Source organism: Panthera uncia, chromosome B4 (genome assembly GCF_023721935.1).
Source record: "Panthera uncia isolate 11264 chromosome B4, Puncia_PCG_1.0, whole genome shotgun sequence".
NCBI lineage: Eukaryota > Metazoa > Chordata > Mammalia > Carnivora > Felidae > Panthera > Panthera uncia.
Window position 1 is genome coordinate 137,810,733 of NC_064809.1, and position 18,844 is coordinate 137,829,576.

At 52.6% G+C, this 18,844-nt stretch overlaps 1 protein-coding gene across 4 annotated transcripts in view; it reads right to left on the reverse strand.

Annotated features, from left to right (window-relative positions):
- MLC1 (modulator of VRAC current 1) overlaps nucleotides 1–18,844 on the reverse strand; it is a 26,947-nt gene that overhangs the window by 2,694 nt on the left and 5,409 nt on the right. For 3 of the 4 annotated variants that reach the window (XM_049626572.1, XM_049626571.1, XM_049626574.1), the window contains 8 exons: nucleotides 17,562–17,615; nucleotides 17,079–17,180; nucleotides 10,817–10,915; nucleotides 10,238–10,309; nucleotides 9,192–9,308; nucleotides 5,852–5,908; nucleotides 5,055–5,177; nucleotides 1,025–1,177 (listed from right to left, as the gene is read on the reverse strand). In XM_049626572.1, coding sequence (XP_049482529.1) covers nucleotides 1,025–1,177; nucleotides 5,055–5,177; nucleotides 5,852–5,908; nucleotides 9,192–9,308; nucleotides 10,238–10,309; nucleotides 10,817–10,915; nucleotides 17,079–17,180; nucleotides 17,562–17,615 — 777 coding nt within the window. Of the gene's footprint in view, nucleotides 1–1,024; nucleotides 1,178–1,343; nucleotides 4,568–5,054; nucleotides 5,178–5,851; nucleotides 5,909–9,191; nucleotides 9,309–10,237; nucleotides 10,310–10,816; nucleotides 10,916–17,078; nucleotides 17,181–17,561; nucleotides 17,616–18,844 lie in introns of those variants that run through there. The other variant, XM_049626573.1, reaches the window with a different exon arrangement.

Below are 18,844 nucleotides of genomic sequence, written 5' to 3' on the forward strand. Positions count from 1 at the left end.
GGGGGGGGGGGGGGGGGCGGGGGGGGCAGGCTGCCATGGGGGGAGCACCTGCCTGACAGCTGACGGGACGTGGCCTGCATCCCAGCATCGGGCAGAGCAAGCAACTACATACAGGGGGTGCCCAAAACATACCCACAGATGGTGCCATCGATCTAAGGGACGGGTGCCCCCACACAGAAGGCCCCGGGTCCGGCCCTGCGTGTATGCAGGCACCATCGGGGGTGGGACACCCAGGGAAGGAGGGCACTTGAGGCAAAGGTGACCAAACACCTCCAGAAACAGGGAGGGCAGCTGCAGGCCCCAGAGCCTCTAGAACCTTCTGTTCTGGAACCCGGTGGGAGCACGCATTCACCAGACTTGGTGCCCCCACAAAGAACCAGGTGGATCTCTCAAAGGGCCTGGGGGCCAAGCCATCCCCACAGGAGACCCAGCCTAACTGGTAAAAACAAGGAAATGACCCCATCTGCAGGTTTCAATGAAGGAAAGCGCAGGAGAGGATGAAGGCCAGGGTTGCTGAGGAAGAGCTGACGGCGGGAACACAGGCACACTCGCACAAAGGCCCCGTGGTCAGTAGTACCAGGTGGGAGGAGGGTCTGGTCCACCCACGGCGTCCCTGGTGGACCCTGTGGCAGCCTCCCCAGTACACAGCGTAAACACCTCTGGGCCAGCAGCTCCTGGGGAGGAGACACTGGCCCCCTCAGCCCTCCAACTGTGGGGGGTGGGTAAGACCCGGTGGCCTGGAGACTGGCAGAGGGGCTTGCATGACCCTCCAGAGCCTGCCGGAGAGAGGTCACTGAGGCCACATCTATAGGGAGCTCAGTGGGCACCCCTTCCCATCAGAGCCACGCCCCTGAGAGGGGCCAGAGAAGGAACTTCTGTGGCTTCTGTGGATCCTGGCCAGCTTCCTATCCATGTTTGCAGGAGTAAAACTGAAGGCATTCAGTCTATACCGTTTTCAGGACTGGATCTGTGTTTAGGGCCACCCCACAAGGACGGGGAGATCACCGTGTTGAAGGCCACTCACCTCCCCTGCTGGGCGCTCCTGCTGGCCGGTCTGCGCAGCATCCCAGGACGCGCCCAGCTTGAAGCTCACGCACTGGATGACGGTGCCAGTGTTGAGGCCGGCTTGCAGCAGCAGCTGCAGCATCAGAAGCAACCGCAGCACGTCGTAGGATTGCTGGTGGGAGACAAGGCGGTGAGCTCACGGCCTGCCCCGGGCCCGCCACCTGCACCGGAGACGCCACGCCCTCCAGCCCAGGCAGCCGTGCAGGCAGCTCCCGTCCTCCCACACACCCCCCTCCTCCCCAGGACCTTCCCAGAGCACTTGAGTGAGTTGGTGTGAATCGACTTCAGGTTTTCAGGTACGTACACTTCTGCTGATTTCAGGAACCTGAGCAGTAATCACTCTGTCTCGTGAGTGGGAGTCAAAGAAATCAATTCTGTAAGTTGTCATCCTGGGTTATGCCATAAAAATGGCTCACAAGCAGCGGAGCCCTGTGGGTAGCCCGGGGGCTCACAGTCAAGTCTCCCACATCCTGTAACCACCACCAATAGAGCCGGTGACACAGAGGGTGTCCATATGGGGTGAAGTGACCGGTTACGAGGGCTCTGAGCCGGAGACGGGGCCCCTGGGCACCGGTGCACAGACACCATCAGCAGATTCTCTTGGAGCTCAGGCTGGCAGCTGTTGGAGGGAAGGGGGCTGAGGAGTGCCTGGGGTCAGAGGGGGTGATGGGGGCATGGGGGAGCCTTGGTGAGCAAAGGGTCCAGTGAGCACCCAGCCCTCCCAGGCACAGGCATCCTTCGGCAGAGACACAAAGCAACCACGTGATAACACAAAACCCCCAGCTCCATACTGTGTCACTGTTGAGAGAGAGGGAGGGAGGGAGGGAACAGAAACACCTCTCCTCAAGCTAATGTAGAAGTTTAGCCACAAGCCCCATTTGAAAAAAAAACAACAACACTGTTTCCTGGAGCCAGGGAAGTTGATTCTAAAACTTACATAAAAAACACGCAACAAAAGTGAGGTAACCCTGAAGAGCAGAGTGATCAGGAACTGGGCATCCAGCCCGCCAGCTGGCGAAGCCTGTTCGAAAGCTTCCATAATCAGGACAGGGCGGCACCAGACAGCAGATGTAGGAGAACGACAGGTGCAGACACAGACAGAAGCTTAACGTGTGATACGGGCAGCATCTCAGATGACCGAGGAAAACGATGGGTGTTTGAAGCCCCGAAGAGGAAAGGGGAGTTCCTTATGCTCCAGGATAAACTCCCACTGGACACACAAGTAGTCGTCTTTCTTTTTCTTTTTTAACGTTTATTTATTTTGAGACAGTGAGTGAGAGAGAGCAGGGGAGGGGCAGAGAGAGGGAGACAGAGAATCCCAAGTGGGCTCTGCACTGAGGCTCAATCCCGCAAACCGGGAGATCATGACCTGAGCCAAAATCAAGTAGTAGCCTTTCTAGTTGCGGCTTAAAATCCCAAAGCAACAAATGAATATGTTGATAAATTTGACCACAAAGAACAAACAAACAAAAAACTTCCTCACGACAAAAATCACGAGTGGAACGAAAGCCAGCTGGCCCGTGGGAGCCACTATCCAAATCTTCTGTTATAGAGAAGACACCCAAATACTGGTGAAGCTCAAAGTCCACTAGACAGTGAGCAAAAGACAGGACAGAGCTTACTGGAAAAGAAATGCCAAAACCACCAGGCACAAAAGCCCAGAGTCTCGTGTCCAGACCAGAGACACGCACACTGCAGCCCCACCACGCACGCTGGCTCACCCACGTGACAACGCTGGGTGACAACACTCTGTGCTGGGCTGGTGCTCGTACCAGTGGTGGGACGGAAAATAGGGCCTCCCGTGAGGGGGACTTGTCACCATTTCCCCAGACCAGAGATGTGTCTGCCCTCTGGCCCAGCAACCCCTCTCCGAGCTCACTGTCCTAATGTCGCACCACACAGACTCCAAACCAGGCGTGGGCACTGAGTAATTCGTAACAACAGCAGAAACCAGGAGCAATCTGTCTCCACCCTTTGGGGACAGGCTGGGAAAACTGTGTGGCGTCACAATGTGCGTGTATAATTAAAGGACACAGAAAAGCTCCTGTCCTCGATGTGAAGAACGCAAACAGAAAATATTGAAGTCGACCACGTATCAAATCAATACTACAAACACACGCAGAAAGGGGGCTATTTCTCTCCTGAGTGGGGTGAAAGCGAGCTGTAAACTCACTCGGCAGGTGTGCTGCTGGTGGTAACATTGGTGGTGCAATTGTGACAATTTTCACATACAAGATAAAATAATACCTACCCTCAATATTATCAGGAAACAAGATTTTGGAGTAAAAAGAATACTAACACAAAACAACAGAAGTTAACAACAACAAAAAAAAATCCAGCGTGTAATTCTGAACTGGAAATACAATATAAATTCAGGATCTTGACGGAGGCTGAGAAGCAATGATGCCCCCGTATGAATGAGCACACGCAGCCCTCAGATCTTGATGTCTATGTACGCCTCCCTCTGAGGGGCCTGCGTGGGTCTGGGGCGAGGCGGGATGAGGTGAGCCTGGGTCACCCCCCACGTCTGCAAGGAGAGGCTGATGGGTTACTGCAGGGAGCACCGGGCTGCAAGGTGCTCCCTCCGGCCACAGCTGGGCCAACATGAGCATCAGAGAATAATGACAGCAGCACTGTGCAGATAACAAAAACCTGTGAGTCCCTGGCGGTGCTCGGAAGGGAAGAGGGACAGGAGAGCTGGGCGTCTATCACCTCTCTTCACCCCTAGGTGTGACACAAGCGCTCAGGCCGGGGCCGGCCGCCAGGGCCGGCCCCGCACAAGGTGTCGGGACAAGGCACCCGCAGGTGTCTGGCTGACACAATGGCTGTCTCCCTCCTGTGAAAGCCCCACCCACCGCCACCACCAAGAACACTCTGGCGGCTGCCGCCCAACCAGGCGGGGGGTGACAGCACGTGCTCTTGACCTCACTCCCACTGGTGTCACAGGAAACAGATCCACAAGTGGGACCTTCTCCCAGACCACTGGCCAGGACTCCAAAGTATCAGGGCCACAGGGGAAAAGGTGGGGACTGTCCGGACTCGAGGGAGACTCGACGGCAAGTTGTGCCCCTCAGCGGGTCCTGCTCTGCGAGCTTCAGCCTATGAGGCACGTTCTTGGGACGGTCTGTGAACACTGAACGTGACATTGCATGATTTTGGGCCTCTCACATGCCTTGGTGGGATTGCGCGTGTGTAAGAGGCAGTCCTTCTAGAAAAGTTAAAGTATTTAAGGTAAAGGGTCCTGCTGTCCCACACCCGCCACTCACTTTCAGATGCTCCCGAGAAATGGTCCCACCCATCAGTATGAACACACATGTACACACAACACATAAAGCACTTAGAATCTTGGTGTTTACTGTGGTGTTCTTTCAACTTTTCTGTACATTGGAAATGGCCCACGAAAAACACCTGGAAGCAAATACCACGCATGCTGGTGACAACGTAAGGCATCTAGGAAACCAGCCTAGTGACGTGTGTCTGAGCCTGTGGAGACAATGAAGTGCTGAGAGACCCCAGCCAAGTTCTAGTTAGAGGCACACTGTATGTGCAAAGAGACCCAACTCTCCTCACGTTTATCTATAAACTTGTGATTCCAACGGAAATTCCAACAAGGTCTCTCGTACAACTGGATGAAGGATAGCTTCCAAAGTGAGAACGGAAGGAAGGAGGGCTGAGAAAATCCAACAGCATCGTGAAGGAGGGGTGTCTAGGTGGGACGCAGGGCCGCCTGAGAGCAGGCAGAATCGCCCGAAGTTAGAAGAAGAGGCAGCCTGCACGGAACAAGACTGCATGGGCATCAGAGAAGGGAGTGCAGACACCTGGCTGCCCACGCAGAGAAGCAAATTAGACGTGGCCTCGTGCCACATGCAGAAGCAGCTGCATGCAGGTCAGACGCTCACGCGGGCCACCTGTCCCTTGGGACTCTCCTCCCACACAGCCTCTGGCAGCAACACCAGGTTCCCACAGGGTTCTGACAGAGCAACGCATACCTTGATGGCTGGCGGGTAGTCTTTGAAGATCTCCAGAATTCTCATGATGCTGAACGACAGGTACCCAGAGGCAGTGAACAGCAGCGGGGACGTGAGGCTGCAGATGGCAATCAGCACCTCCACCTGACGGGAAGCAGGTGAGAACGCGGGTCTGGCCGGCCCGAGGGGCCCGGGAGCCGCTGTCTGCACAGGCAGGGGTGGACGTCTGCCACAATGTGCAGGGAGGGTGGACGTGGCCCTGGGCTCAGCACGAGGCCCTTGCCAGGCTCTCTGCACTTGGTCACCATGAGCTCCACGCGTGGCTTGTGTCCCACCAGATCCCCTGCCTCGCGCACAACTAACCACTCTGTTCAAAGAGCAACACAAACGAACGGCCGGCCTTCCCGCTGCCCTAAACCCTGTTCTTTTAAAACCCCACCCACATCGGAGGACGATGCCTGGGTTGTCTCGGAGGCCGCACAGCCGCGTGCAGGTGCTGATAAAGCACGAACTCAGGTGTCACTGTCAAACAACAGACCTGGCAAGACTCAGGATGGGCCGGAAGGACCAGGTGTCGTCCTTCCTATGCTGAGTCACAGGACTCTCCTGACTTTCACACCAGATGCACTCACTTCCAGCCCTCAGAGTGCCACACAGCCCTCGCCAGGCCGCCCCTGGCTCGGCACCCTCTCAGGCTCAGCCCTGCAGCCCTATCACCGTGGGGGAGAGCCCTGTCACATGGCAGCCCGGGAAGGGGTGAGCCAGGCCCTAGCAGTGCACAGCAGGTCCCTGGCACCTGGGGACAGGGCCTCACTTACCAGACACTTGCTTGGACACTCAGCTGTGACGTGACTGGCAATGGCGCTCGGAAAACACTAAGAGAAAACAAAACACAAAGATTTCAGAGGTGACAGTCAAGGAAGTTAATTCCAATCACGTGCTCCTGTTTCGAGGGGCACATCCTTGTGGCCAGTAGAGCCGAAGCCTGCCTTCCTGGCTAGGGGGATGGCAGGGCTGGAAAGGGCCGGGGGGAAGTGGGGTGGCCTCTCCGAGGCCTCGTGTGCTCTGTTCCATGGCTGCAACGCACGTCTGCAAAGAAGCTGCAAGAGCCACACCAGGAGTGGCCTGGACGTCCCGGAATTGCTGCCTGTGACATTTTGCCACCTCGGCTGAGATCGGGGACACCTGCCCTGAGTATGCGTGCGTGTGCCTGCTGAAACTGAGGCCATTCTCCTGAACCATCTCAATTCAGCATCACACTGAGGAAATGTCATACGGATTTATGTGTTACCTGTGTTCAGATTCTCCCAACTACCCCAGTAATGTCCTGTCGTAGGTGTTCTTTGTTCCTGGTTTAGGATGCAATCAGTGATCACAATGTGCTTATGAGTCCCCTTGACCAGGGAGACCTAGGTCATTGTCAGATGCAGAGGTCCTGAAGAGCACACAAGCTAGCTGCAGACGGGCATTAGCTGGGGCCAGTCTGGTGCTTCCTCATCATCAGACTCAGGGAGCCCCAGGAGACATGGCTCCCCTCCAGGCCACCCACCACACTATGACCTAGCGGTTAGGTGGGCTCTTCGGTGGCTCTCCTCCACTGAGAGGGCCCTTTCCTCTTTATACTCAATAAACGTCTTTTTCCACTTATTTTAAGAAGCTTGACTTAGTTTCATGCCATTCCAGCAGAGAGGGAAGCATAGTAGGGCACGTCCTTCCCAAGGTGCCGAGTGCTGAGCCTATTAAACCCACTGAGCCCATGGGCCCAGGTGCATCCAAGGTCTAGTTACCTGGCCACACGCACAGCAAAGGAAATGACCACACGCTGGGTGGCAGCAGACTCCTCCCCTTCGTGGGAGTATCTCAGCACCCTGGACACTGGGGGGACATCTATACTTGTTCAGGAATCTGGCCTGAGGGTGAGTGGGACAGAGGCAGGCTTGAGGCCACGAGATCCCCGGCAGCAGCTAGAGGGCTGAGAGGGGAGCAGGCCAAGGATGGCGGGGAGAGCAGCACTTTGGAGGCCCTGGTGTGGGTGCGACAGATAAGCTTGTTATGGACAGGGGTGTGGGTATGGCTGCAGGGGTGGGTGGGCCTGGCCCAGGGAGTCTGCTCGCTCTAAGGAATGCGAGAGGTGAAGGTGTCCATGCAAGAACCTCCCCCCAGATTGGGGTTTCCGTCAGGGCTCTATGGCCGTAAGCAGAGGAGGGGCTGCAGATGTGGAACAGCCACTCAGGAAGTGACTGCAGTGGCCCCAACAAACGTGGCGGGGTGGGGGCACAAGGTTGCTTACCACCCCCTGGACTGGCAGGAAACTGGCCCATGGGGAGGAGGGCAGGTGATACACACCCGCTCGTATACAGATACATACCAGGCCCAGGGAGGCTGCAGGGACAGGCTCTCGGCCAGGCCCCAAGCCCTGGACCCCCGCCTGGTCTACGTCCTTGGCCTCTCCACGGTCTCCTCCAACCGGGACTGGGGCAGGTAGAGCTGTCTGACCCTCCCGCCGCGGGGCAGAGAGGGAGGAGCATCTGCAGACAAAGGGCTAGGGAGGCCGGGTGTGGGGGAGACGGCCACAGCCTCTGTGGTGGATGTTCAGGCAAGTAGCTCTGCACTATAAGCTTTAGGGCAATATTGGGTCTCCGTCCTCAGTAACTCAAGGACATAATTCCAAGTGCTTCCACGTCACCTCAGAAGTTAAACATGCAGACGCGCCTTTTTCACAGCCTCACTCACCGGGGCAGGCACAGAGGCAAGCGCCCTGTAAGTCCCACCTGCGCACTGGCAGCGGGTGACCAGGTGCGTGACCCCATCCCACGGCCTCCCTGCCTGCCCTCTCTCCCCAGGCTCCAGTCCTCGGGGAGTACCTAGGGCTCGGCAAGGTTGGGCACAGGCACCCCCAGTGTTGCTGAGCCCCAGGACGCAGCAGGAGTCCAGCCCCGGCACCCGACACGGGCTGCTGCGGCCCAGCCACGCCAGTCTCGGCCTTCCCGCAGCTGAATGCACATGTGGTCGGGACAAAGACCACCCTCTCGAGGCAGCATCAGGAAGAAGAGCATGTGGACGAGCTGCATATGCTGTGTCTCAGTCGTTCATCCAGGATGACCCCGGACAGCAGGGTGGGACAAACCAGGCCCTTCCCGCAGGCATCACCATGTGACACAGTGACACTGCAAAATAGTCATGGGATGACGATGTCCGGAAGCACAGGGTGCAGGTGTTTGGGATGTGTCACTTGACTGTAGGATTTCAGGCACGCAGGGGTTGATTTGAACTGTTCCATGCAGATGGGAGGAGCCCACACCAGCCAAGGCCCCTACCCAAATGGGAGGCACTGGGTCAGATGCTCCACGGGCTGCGTTTCCGTTAAACGCTAAACGACATTAACTTGTGTAAACAAACTTAGTCGCTCATAAAATGATGAACGAGCCATATGTAACACAGTGACCCCATATACCAGGCACTTATCATGCACGCACGAAGCGTTGTGCTGGGAGTTTACCACAGCAGTATTTAACATAAAATAATAGCATAAATATATTACATTTTACAAAACACACATTGGGAAACAACATGTTACATATTCTCGACCTGATGTAAAATAATGTAAAATAATCATTCTTCATTCTTCAAGAAAAAGTAACATAAAAACATGAAACAATATCGCTTCACATAAAAACAATTAACAGGGGTGCCTGGGTGGCTCAGTTGGTTGAGCATCTAACTTCAGCTCAGGTCATGATCTCACGGTCTGTGAGTTCAAGCCCGCATCGGGCTCTGTGCTGAGAGCTCAGAGCCTGGAGCCTGCTTCAGATTCTGTGTCCCTCTCTCGCTCTGCCCCTCCCCAGCTCATTCTCATTCTCTCAAAAATAAATAAACATTAAAAAAAAAAAAAGTTAAGCTTCTGACCCATTTTATCTTTGATTCTCAAATTCCTCCAATTGTGGGGCCAGCAAGGACCCTGGCGCAGCAGCCAAGAAGCGTCCTGCCTTGCCTGCCAGCAGCCACCTTCCACCCTCTTCTCTTCCAGCTGCTCCCTTGCCTGAAATCCACCAAAGCTGAGCTCCAAGACTGGCAGTGACTGTCTTGGGGACAGTAGCCAGGGCTCGGCCAGTGGCGGGGTGACCCGCGCACATATGAGGGCCACAAGGGTGTACTCACGGCCACTAAGATCCAAAAGAACGTCACGGAGAGGTGTGGTCCCGAGACAGCATCATCCACGTTCAGAGCGATGACCCCACCCAGGACGGCAGAGACGCCAGCAATCACCTCGATGACCTGGAGGGACAGAGCACATAGGCAGGGCCACGAGGCAGTGTCTCTCATGCTGCAGGTGGGCAGGGGGGACATGAAGAGGATGTTCTAAAGAGCTCAGGGCAAAGTAGCCATAGGCCCTATGTTGAAATGTTGAGGATGATCTCTAAAAGAACACCAAAAAATGCGTAGCTCCCAACTCAAAATTACTGGAAAAGGAAAAAAGTGGGAGAAGAAAGGACGAAGCTCCCACCAATTCAAAGGAAGGCGGGAAAAGTAAGAGAAGGCATGGAAACTAGGAAACAGAAAGGTGGCAAAACGAAGTACAGACGTGGCAGTGCAGGACACAGACTCACAGGTGAGGCCACCGAGAGGGTGACAGATGGGGGAAGGATGAGACACAGTCCCATGCTGTGACAGCAGCATCCCGAACACAAGGACGAGACAAGCTGATAGTCAGGGCAGGAAGACACAGCCCGCCCGTGCTAACCAAAAGAGAGCTGTGCACTTGACCAGTCAACACAGACTTTATGGCAAAAGCCATCAGCAAGGGCAGATGTGCTAAGTAATCGTGAGAATAGGAAACAACTGTGAACTTGTACATGACAAAGCCCCCAAAACCCATGGCAAACAGCTACGGAACCACACACAGAAATCACGAGCACTATGCTCAGAGCAGGGGGCTTAACACATCTTCCACAGTATTGGGACAAGTGAACTAAAGAAACAAGCTAGAAACACATAAAAGACTTGCAATACAGTTTACAAGAGAGGGCAGCCACATGATCTATCCTTCAAACCAGGACAATTCCGAGTGACAGGGTGAACTTAAGAATTCCTTGTGGATGGCAGATGTCACTCAGGACAGTGTGTCACCATGGACCTTTCCCAAATAAAATAAAATAAAATAAAATAAAATAAAGTAAGAAGGAAAAATTTAAAGTTTATCTTACTGAATAGGATTTCAGGACCCGAGCAGGAAATGCCACTTCATACAAAATGTTGGTGCTATCTGACATGGAACCCTAAAGAGAGACAGACAAAATGTTTGGCCCGGTGACTTTACATGTGCTGTGGCAGGGGGGTGGGGGGGTGGGGTGGGGTGGGGAGGGAGAGGTGCACCCTTGCAGCCCACTGCCCAGGCTGTTGGCACTGGCTGGCCACGTCCAGGCTGTCACTTTGGCCGGGTTCTAAACTACTAGCGTGTGGGAGCCACTGGTGGCTCTTTAGACTTGAGATATTCCTTGCATGTGAAAACAGAATCAGCTGCTGTGACCCCAGTTTCCAAGGTGACACTTTTCGCAGACCTGGTCTCTCGACAGGAAATGATGGGGCACCGGTACTTGACCAGAATCACACCATGGGGAAGTTGTGTGGCATCTTCTACGTTGCCTTCCTGAGGCCATCGGCCTCATGAGACCCTGGCGGGCTGGGGCTGCATGCGGTGCCCTGGGGCAGCCTACCCTCGTGTGCATGGGTGAGTGTTCTGGGGGGCCTGCTGCATGCCCCGTGGGGCACAGGGCTGGACCCACCTTCTGCTTACAATACGCCTCGCTCGACCGTGCCGAGATGATCACCGTGGCTGCCATGAAAAGCTCCAACAGAAGGAGAAGAATCAGATTAAAATTTATCTGCCAAAAAAGAACACATAGGTCTGTAAGACTAGTTCTCTTCACTTTTCCTTCTGTAAATGTAGACAAAGGCTTAGACACCTATTTAAAGCTCTGGGCATCTTTTTCTGTCAAAGGCCAGATGCTAGGCACAGGGGCCATACATCCCCTCTGACTCATGTGTGTCTGTTTTGTTTTGTTTAAACCACTCTTAGCTCAAGGGCTTGCTGTGGCCATCGAGCTGGAGGCTACTCACCCGATCTAAACCTTCCTTAGTGGTTTGCCCCCTGGGTGTTTGAGGACGTTTCGAAAACCCACACACCTTTACATAGCCCTATGCATAACTGCCAAAAACTGAACAGGGCCTTAGAGGTGACAAAACTGTTCCATGTCTTAATTGTGTTGGCAATTAAAGGAATCCATCTCTGTATTCATAACCAATGAATAAAAAACTAAAAAAAGTAAATTTAACTATAGGATTTGCAAACCAGCCAATATGGAGCCCTGGCCCAGCACCCCCTCTGTGGGGCTCCCACACCAGGGCCTCCCTCACCTGCCCCCACCACCCCGGGCAGGTGCCCGACAACTAGGGGACCCCTGGGGCTCAGGGATGTGATTCACACGAGCCAGTTCTAAACCTGCACCTGCCTCACCCACAGGAAAGGCTCCCTCTCTCGTTCCCATTCTGCCTCCTGACTGCCTGGTGCTTCCCCCTGTGGCCCCCAGCCTGGGCACGTCGTGCCCCCTCCCCTTGGGACCTGTGAGTGATGAGCTGTCTTTCCAATGGCAGTTGTCCCCTGATCTGTTGGCCTCCCCAGACCACAGTGATAATAAAACCTATGTTTAAAATCAAATGAAATTCATTATTCCATCTATAGAACTCTACCTGCAAAATTGAAAACAGAGAATCATCATTCTTTTATAGTATTTGGTGGAACACTAACAAAAACTGACCGTCTATTAGGCCACAAAACAAGCCTTGGTAAATTCCAAAGAACCTACACTACAGGTTGGGCATTCTGACTGTAACATAATTAGAAAAACCACCACCAATGGAAGACTGTGAAAGATAGTCCCGTATGTCTGTTTTATCAGGGTCCTGGTGAGAAAGAGAGGGACACCCAAGAGGAGGGGCTAGAGGAGATTTAATCAGAGGATAGCTCTCAAGTCTGGGCCAGGGTGAAGGGAAACCTGGAAGGGTAGTGGTGACTACTGAGGACAAGAGCAGTGAAGGAGTGGCCGAGAGACAGGACCCAGCCTCCATCCAACTACACCCCCAAAAGGCTCAGAGCCAGGGGAAGGGACAGCCTAAGCACTCTCAAATGTCCCATCTGAATGAGTCTCTCATGGGCTGACCCCAAAGGAGGCCAGAAGGCAAAATGCTAGGGGAACCAGCCCACATATGCCACCTCCTGGACAGTCAGGGAGACAGTGGGTGGGAAGTAGGTTTGGAGGGACCAAAAGGGAAATCTGCAAACACGTAGGACCAAACAACGATGAAAATCCATGTCATGTCAGATCTGGGATGCACCTAAGCTGGAGCTGAGAGACAGGGCCAGAGGCACCCCCGCTGGGCTGGGCTTTCAGCTCATGACAGGTATAGCACACTGACCGACCCACCGACCGACCGACCAAGGAGCAGCCCCAAAAACACAGGGAGCAAGGACATGACAGACACCAGGAAAGAAAATGGCAACCAGAAACAAACCAAAGGAGGTTCCACAAGAGCTAGTTCTTGGAAAAGAATGAGATACAATAAAGACACAAATTAAATTCCGGGGGGGGGGAGGGGTGGGGGGAGAGAAGGAAAGAACTAAAAACGGAGCACATTTAAAATAGGGGGCTATTGGGGCGCCTGGGTGGCTCAGTCGGTTAAGCGTCCGACTTCGGCTCAGGTCATGATCTCGCGGTCTGTGAGTTCGAGCCCCGCATCGGGCTCTGGGCTGACAGCTCAGAGCCTGGAGCCTGTTTCGGATTCTGTGACTCCCTCTCTCTGACCCTTCCCCGTTCATGCTCTGTCTCTCTCTATCTCAAAAATAAATAAACGTTAAAAAAATAAAATAAAATAAAATAGGGAGCTATATCACTACTACGTGCCAGTAATTTTGAAAAACTGGATGATATTGGAGAAACTTTTAATAAAATAGAAAATCTGACACAAGACAACACAGAACACGTCGATACTAATAATGAAGCCCTCCCTCAGCAGCAGCTCTGGGTGGAGAGGACTTCACAGGCAAGTTCTACCCAACTTTCAAGAAGCAGTTCATTCTATCAAGTCGTTCTGAAACACAAGAAATCAGTGTTGCTTCGCTTACTTTATGAGGCCAGTGTAGCCTTGACTCTAAAACCAGATGAAGGAAATCTAGGCCCATTTCACCCAGGAGATGCAGAAAACCTGAACACAATACCAGCTAGTCACCCTGTCAAGACTATCTAAAATAATACTGTTGTGTTTGAGTAAGGTTTATTCCAGGAAAGAAAGGCTCAACACCAGAAAAATCTGTCAATCTAATAAAGTGAGGAAATGTCATCTTAACATATGCAAAAACAAACTATTAAAATTCAACACATAATTATATTTTTAAAATGAAAATCTCATGACAAACCAGGACTTGAAGAGAACATTTTTAACTTGGCAAAAGTTATATATCAAGAACTTAACAGAAACTCTTTCGATGCAACTCATTTAAAGTCAGGAATAAGACAGAGACACCCCACTGGTTCCCACTGCGGTGGGAACCCTGCCACAGCTACAGAGAAAGAGAAAGATGGTAGGACTGAAGTGGAAGTTCGCACGGTCATTGTTTGCGGAGGATGTAATCACCTGCACAGAAGAACCAATACAAAACTATGAAGAATAAGAGAGTTCAGCAAGGTTTCCAAACACAAAATCTACTGACAAAATGCCCTTTTTATTTAAAAACTGGTACAGTCTGAATAGGTTTGTACTTAAGTGAATATATAGCAGCAACGTCAATCTCCTGGTTTTGACATATTCTGATTATGTAAGATGCTGTCATTTGGGGAAGCTGGGTGAAGGGCACACAGGAACTCTCTGTATTTGTGCAAATTATTGAGTCTTAAAATATTGCAAAATAAAAAATTAAATCAATACCCTCTCTCTGCATTCTGATAATTCATCTGAAAACATAACTTAAAAAATAAGCACCATTCATACTGGCAACAAAATCTGTAAATGATCTAGGGATTACTTAACCAAGAATAAACAGAACATTAAGACCCTAATACAGGACACAGAAGATGATTTGAGTGAGTACAGACCATCTATGCTCCTGGGTAGAATGATTTAACATAACGAAGATGTCAAGTTTCACAAAATTACTATATCAACTTAAAATCATCATAGCATAATCCCAGGTGCAGCTGTTGAGGAACTCAATAAACCTATTCTAAAACCTATTTAAAGTCAGAGACGCCAGCTGTGAAGGTGGGGGGGGGGGTGGCTCTCCCACAGGACATTAAGGCCTGCCCAGGGCATCCTCATAAAAAGCATGGTGTTGCCCAGTAACAGACAAACTGGTGACAAACAGTGGCAAAATCACTTCTGCGTGGGAATTTGACACAGTGTGTGTGGGGGGGGGAAGCAAGTTCTGTGACTCAAGGAGAGAAAGACAACCTCCATCTTCAGATGAGCCGATGTTAAGGGCAGGCAACTAGCAGCAAAGGAAGCTAGGAGATAAATGCAGAGGGAAGGGGTGCTCAGAAGCATCAGTGATGAGAAAACATGAAGGGAAGTAACAAGCAGCTCCCGCTATAGTCATCTGACTGGACACAGTAGAAAATCGGTGACACCAAACACAGGGAAGGTTTGGGCCCTGAGAAGCCTGCGCACGCAGTGAGGGTGAGAACAGGGCCCTGTTCTTGAACAAGTGAGTCCAGGGAGACGGCACCTCTTGGTATATGAGACCCCTGCAGACACATGTCTGCACCTGCTCCTGGCAGTGGGGCATCAGAGGTGACCCTCTGGATCTACCCCTAAAGAATGCTGGGTAGATGGGGGAACCCACAGTGGATGTGGCACAGTGTTAACGGTGAGCAGCCTCATCGTGAGCTGGATGGACCCCCAAGTGCAGGCAGAACGGCAGGAACAGATAAGCTCCCCCGTGTACATCGTGTGGGGGAGGAGGGCTCCCCTGCATACATCGTGTGGGGAAGCTGGGTGGAGGCTGAGGATCCAGGGCCCAGCACGAGCAGGGAGAAGGGGTGTGGGAGCCACAGTCCCAAGTGTCCCATCCTATGTATGGTTTTCTATTTCCCCATGTGTACGTGCGCACGCGCCCCCAGACACCGGTGGTTCGGACGTTGGAGCCACGCGTCCTTAGTGCCACAAACAGCACTTTCAGTGCTGTGTGGCTTGACCTTCACGTGACAGGAACTATCTGAGGGCCTGGTTACCCATGGATTCTGGCACAGTGGCCTGGGCAGGGTGGGGACTGGAGTTCCAGCTTCAGGAGAGGTGGCGCTGCGGCCACGGCCACACTTGAGGAGAAGGCCGGGTGGCATGCGGCTTCACCCACCTTTCAGCATTTATTTACCTGTTTGCGGTCTTCGGGGCCACTGCCCTAGGCAACGTGCACATTCGACTGTGTGTTCTGGTTTGGGGTTTTTGCCACGATGCCCAGTGCTGCTAGGAGCCACACTTTCTGGCCGAGCATGCAAGTGTTACCTCCAAGGCCTGCACTGTCGGGGGTGTGTACACAGAGTCACAGCGCGTGTGCTTCTTCGGAACGTACCTGCAGATGCCGGACTATTTCCAAAGGGTGTAAAAGCTGCCCCAGACGGGAGGCAAGCACCTGGGGCTTCTGCCCATCTGATGCTTGAAATGGCAACTCTTTACGGTTTTCATTTACCTCCTCTTGATTATAGTGAGGCTGAGAGTCACTCCAGCTGCCTGGCGGCACTGGGCTTTCCTCCTCGGCGAGTGCCCGAGGCAGCCCGGTGCCCTAGATCTGCAGCGGGAGCTCCCCACACACCCTGGGACAGGTCCTCCTTCCAGCATGTGCCCCTGCGTCTCCCCTGGCTAGGCTCCAACACGAGGGCGCAGTACCACTATGCCGCAAGTCCAGGAGTATGGTTGGCGCACGCGGGGTGGCTTCAGGCTAGCCTGGTCCAGGAGGGCTCCCCTGCCTTCCTGGACCGCTGTTTAGTAACCCCTGGCTGTGGGCTGAGTTCCCAGCCTGCTGTCAAGGGGCTGCCTTCCCTGGCCCTTGGTCACTAAACGTGTCGGGTCCTGCTGACAGGTGCTATTGCTCTGGACCCACTGAGAGGCGCCCTCACCGGCCCTCGGCTGGGACTTTAACGAAGTCCCGGCTTAATGAAGGTTTAATGAAGAAGTACCGGTTCTCAGTAAGGCTTCATGATTTTCTACAAAACAGCCTCACAAAACTTTTGCTTCATTTATTCCCAAGAACTTCACAGGCTTGTCTCTATAAAATAATGTCTGTATTTAAATTACATTTCCAAAGTCTTCTGTTGCTAGCACAATTGTTTTACTCTGATTTTCACACCCTGCAACCTTGCTACATGTGCTCAATTCTAAGGTGGAGTCAGTGGGAACCCTCTTCTGCAGACAATGTCAGTGTGAGTGTCCCTTCCGGGTCCACGTGTGTTCATGTTTCTGCCTTACAGGCCTGGCTGAGACTTCCTCGGGCCCCCCATCCTTTTCCTGATCTTGAAAATAGTGAGTTCAACATTTCCCACAAAACAGAGGCTTTTTTTTTTTTTTTTTTTTTGAGGTATCTCTGATGAGTCTTCGTTTCTTAGGAAACTAGAATTTTCTTCTGGCATCATAGTCTAAATGGTAAGGTTTTTCCGTTTTTCTTAGTGGTTCATAAAGTAACCGTATAACTTCCAATCAACAGCATCACAGATTTGATGAAATACGTTGCCAAAGAGACATTAGAAATACTATCAATAAATCCATCTGCTGTAGTCAATGCGAGAATCAAATACAGACAATTCTCAAAAGCATAAATTAAATTCTCAGAATTTGTTAGACTCCAGAGCTATGACACACATGTACTGTGTCAACCCAATGACAGCACTGTCTCAGGCCCAGACTCAGTGGGACCAGAACCCCTGGTATCTGCATCAGCAGGAAGACATGTCCAGGAGAAAACAGGAAAACATTTGGGACCCACGGCACTACCCAGTGACTCACGTCTATTGCTGAGGGGTTCACAACCAGTTTGCATCCAAACCAGATTAAACATGTAGTGGTGATGGCAAACGTGGACACAAACAGGATCTGAAAGTTGGGGATCTGGAAAAAAAACAGGGGTTCACTATTTTTTGCATAACTAAAATAAAGGTATCACTGAATCAAATTCTAGGTAATTAAAAACCCCAAGATTACGACACATACACATAAGGATTAGCCAGGGAGGGTCCCTTGCAGCCCCTCAGGGGCAGGAGACAGGGTATTCCAGGAAGCCCTGCAGTGGGGGGCACAAGGGCTACGGGCAGTGGAGGCACATCCCAGCATGCACACGCGCACAGGTGCCCCTCAGCCCTGCAGGTGGCCTGGGCCTGCCTCCTGGGTCCACAGACTGCTGGTGCATTCTGCCATCCGAGGCTCTTCCATGGCCCAAAGCCACACTGCTGCCCCCACATCTGCAGAGACCGCACAGAAAGCCGGACTCACCGCATTGATGTTTCTCCTTGAAACGGCAAAGCTCACAATTGCTGAGGGAAGACACTGAAAAGAAATCAGAGCTCCGTGAGCCAGGGGCAAATCACCTAGACATCTGTACTTGCACTCCAAGGCTTAAGCTTCCAGAACGACCCAAGACATGCCAGCCAAACAAGTGCCACCAGTCAACTGGGCACAGGAGTGTTGGCAATGGTGAAAGGTCCCGTGACTTTCAAAATGACTTATTCTGGAAAATGTTTTTCTGAAGAGATGAAAGAGACAGATAGTGAAACCTATTCTCACTAAATGTACTTAGACGTCGAACTGTCACCTCTACCAATTGCACAAGAGCAGACTTCATCTTACCTCAAGAATTACCCCAAAGGGAAAAACATCTACATGTGAAGAATGTGGAAACAGGGGTCTCAGAGTCTTTAGGAGGCTTGATCCCCACAGAAGTAAAGAAAGAGACAAGAGTGAAGGTGTCAGGGCAGTGGGGAGGTGAAGGGAAGGACATCAGCTCGGGCCTTGTGGGCCATGCCAGGTGTTGCCCCTGTGGGTGACACAACCCCTGCAGACCCCGCAGTGAGCACAGCACAAGCCATGGAAACGGATCCCAGAGACTGCAGGACGCAGAGCATAAGTTGGATGAGGGGGTCCCAGGGGCTAGGCTTCCAAGAGCGGAGGGGGAGCTGGTGGGACCATGTGACCTGCTTCCCTAGCCTGTCCCTTCTGAAGGTAAAGGGCACCACCAAGGACTTGGCTGAGATACCCATCCCAGGTCAGTGTTGCCCTGGAGCATGGGGGTCAGAAATCACTGTGACCCCCCCCCCCAAGGAGGACTGCTCCAGTAGTGACAAGGGACCACCTAGAAGGTTCCAGAGAGAACAGTAGGAAATGGGTCAAATTTCTGCAAGGACTTTTGTACTAAGAGGGCAGAAGCCAGGTTCCCTGCCAGCCCACAGGACAGCCCGAAGCGACACGCAGCTGTAAGTTAGAAATCAAAGTGCTGTTTCTTGCGTGGGACTCTATGGAGTGACATTCAGACTTGCTACATCAATCATTTTCAAAAGTAACAAATCTCATTTAAAACTAAAGTCAGGGGCGCCTGGGTGGCGCAGTCGGTTAAGCGTCCGACTTCAGCCAGGTCACGATCTCGCGGTCCGTGAGTTCGAGCCCTGCGTCGGGCTCTGGGCTGATGGCTCGGAGCCTGGAGCCTGGAGCCTGCTTCAGATTCTGTGTCTCCCTCTCTCTCTGCCCCTCCCCCGTTCATGCTCTGTCTCTCTCTGTCCATT